Genomic DNA, 2,971 nt, shown 5'->3' on the forward strand with positions numbered 1-2,971 from the left:
GTGCGTGTGTGTGTAGGGGAGAGAGAGAGAGAGAGAGAGAGAGAGAGCGAGAGCGAGAGAGAGAGAGAGAGAGAGAGAGAGAGAAAGAGAGAGAGAGAAAGTCGCATACACAATACCAGGAGTGACGTCGTCGGTACGGCTATTGATCCGCAGAGAAAATGGCTGTCTAGTGTCTACGTCCCCCGCATTTTCCAGCATAGCTCGTCCGATGTTCCGACTGCCGCCGCCTCTCCCACCCAGCTCCCCCCATATCGACTATAGCTCTCCGGCGTGATTGCCTACGCGACGGTCATGCGCAACAACTCACAACCGCTGTCACGGCCACAGCGCAGTGGATGCGTGCCTTCGTTTAGAAGATTGTACTGCCTGTTTTAATCGCGAAAGAAACAATTTTTTATAGTCATGCGGATGTCGCAGGATGAGCTGTGACGCAAACGCAGTGAATCGATGACGTACACGGGCATCGTATTCGTCAATATGCGCACTATTGCATACCGATCCTACTTTATTGACTTCGTCGTTCCGTTGCCTTATCCTGTAGCCCTACACACAGGAACCGGTAATAATTATTCAGTCCCCACACGGATGAATTATTACCGGTTCCTGTTTAGCTTGTAGTCGTGCGGCGTGTGATATACTAGAGTATAATTTAGCGTGTAGTGCAGAAGTCGGTTCGGTGTGGTTTCGTTGCGGTCACGCGGCATGATGAAAATGTTTGTGTCGAGCTCGCAAAATCTTTGTCGTCGCAATCTTGCATATCACAGCCGTGTATGCGCAGCCTGCTCTGCTAGCAGTTAAGGTACCCATGCCTAGGTCCCGAGTCTCGTCTTCCGTTCTCTACATATTATGGTGCCCTCACACCATAGCGTATGCTGAAACCTATGAGTTGCGTGTAAAAAATATTTTTATACGCACCAAACGCAACCCAAATCAAGAATTTTGTCAATTTCTAACCCATTCAACCTATGGGTTGCGTGTGAGTTGCGTGTGGGTTGCGTGTGGGTTGCGTGTGGGTTGCGAACTGAACTTATGATCCCCAAATATCTGCGATCACCTGCGTACGAGTTGCGTGCGAGTTGCGTGTGAGTTGCGTGCAGAACTTACGAGTTTCGTTTGAGTTTCGTTCAAAACTTACAAGTTGCGTTGCACCTGCGTGCTAGTTGCGTGCTAGTTGCGAATATGCTAATCCATGGTCTAACCCAGACTCCTCTTCTTCTTCTTCTTTTTCTTCTTCTTCTTTTTCTTCTTCTTCTCCCCCTTCTGTTTATTCTATTCTGTATGTGTTGGAGTGCTAAATTGACCAGATTAAACTGATGTCCAATAACAGCAAGAGGTAGCTCCATGTTGTCACCTCGGAGGTCCACCAACAACTGACACCGATCTAGGAAAGGCCCACTATTTATACCATTTCTCAACACGCATGTAGTACGCAACTAACACGCAACTCACACGCAACTAATAGGTTGGATACGCAGGGCATAGGTTGGGGATACGCTGGGAATACGCACAATAGGTTGGGGGTACGCAACAGGATCGCAACAGACACGCAACACGATCGCAACATGATCGCAACAGGTACGCAACACATTCGCAACATGTACGATACCAAAACCTGGCCAGATACCTCAAATTTGGACCTGCGATCACCTGCGTTCATAACTTATAAGTTGCGTACGTGTTGCGATCGTGTTGCGATCGTGTACCGTGCATAGCGTACCTGTTGCGTCCCTGTTGCGTATAAATTGATCGCAGGCATTTGCAGAGAATTATTGAACATGTTCAAAATTTCTGAACTTACTCTGCGTGTGTCTGCGATCACCTGCGTGCTTGTTGCGTACTTCAAACCTATAAAACCTATTAGTTGCGTGTGAGTTGCGTTCGGAACTTATGCCCACTATTTTTTATTCGCAACCATACGCAACTGGTGATCGCTATGGTGTGAGGGCACCATCACATAGTAACTGTCCATGTAATAACTAAATCTAATTGTTTCTCCTCTGTATGTCCGTGTCTATTTACACTGATTCTAAAACTGCCCGAACGCCCTATTAAACCAGTTTCTTCGATTACCCGCTGGTTTTAGGTGGGGTTGCGAATATATAATATACGGAGAGTACGAGTTGGAGCCAGGTAACATAAGACTCCGTGGGTCGTATATTATACGACCCACGGAGTTTAATGTTATTACAATAATGTCGAGGAGCGTAATTAGCCGCACGCCTCGTCGGGCTAGAAGCGCCCCTGGTTAATTAGCATGCAGCCCTACAATACAACAATATTATGAACGCAAGCAGTGAATTTCAGCTGTAAAGCAGAACGAAGTTGACTAGCCAATAGCCAAATTGTCATAGCAAGAATCTTCCTATGACAAATAGTGTCATAGGAGAGTGTATATGCGTATGTCGTATGTGTCATAGATGCAAGCAGAACATGTTGGTATGCGGGCACTGTCAACGTACCCGTCTTTTGAGCGGCGGGATGATGAGGTAGGATTCGATGCTGTGCTCGCGCAGGTAGCTGTTCCTGCAGCCTCCGTTACCTGGCTCCAACTCGTACTCTCCGTGTAGAAATTCCATGGTTGTCTTCGTGATGTGCACTCGGCTGCAACGACATGTGGAGATGAAATTACATGAAGTTACAATGGTGACGAATTAACAACATGACTAAACTGAAAACCAGCCGTGACTTTAATTCAGTTGTGAAAAATCGTACCCTTCAACGTGGTACCCTTCATTCGCAGTGGGTGTAGTAGGACTCAAATGGGAGCAATACACTCAATTATTCAAACAGCCACATAGTTCTAGCTTTGTGTGAATAAGTCTTTCAAGCCCTGATCTTATAGCACTAACATCGTATAATGTGCCACTTCAAACAAACCAATGCACGAACTACGGGGCGCCATGCAGGACAGGCATTTTTGTACCTATAAACTTGAATGAGTTTTTGTGTTCACAAAACTGCATTTTTTGTC

At 46.4% G+C, this 2,971-nt stretch overlaps 1 protein-coding gene across 1 annotated transcript in view; it reads right to left on the reverse strand.

Moving 5' to 3' along the window:
• Positions 1-2,971, reverse strand: part of LOC106804824 (adenylate cyclase type 1-like) — a 118,008-nt gene that overhangs the window by 22,209 nt on the left and 92,828 nt on the right. Inside the window, exon 8 of the mRNA XM_014806174.1 lies at positions 2,460-2,601. Within this exon, the coding sequence (XP_014661660.1) occupies positions 2,460-2,601 (142 nt within the window). The remainder of the gene's footprint in view (positions 1-2,459; positions 2,602-2,971) is intronic.

Source organism: Priapulus caudatus, unplaced genomic scaffold (genome assembly GCF_000485595.1).
Source record: "Priapulus caudatus unplaced genomic scaffold, Priapulus_caudatus-5.0.1 Scaffold89, whole genome shotgun sequence".
NCBI lineage: Eukaryota > Metazoa > Priapulida > Priapulimorpha > Priapulimorphida > Priapulidae > Priapulus > Priapulus caudatus.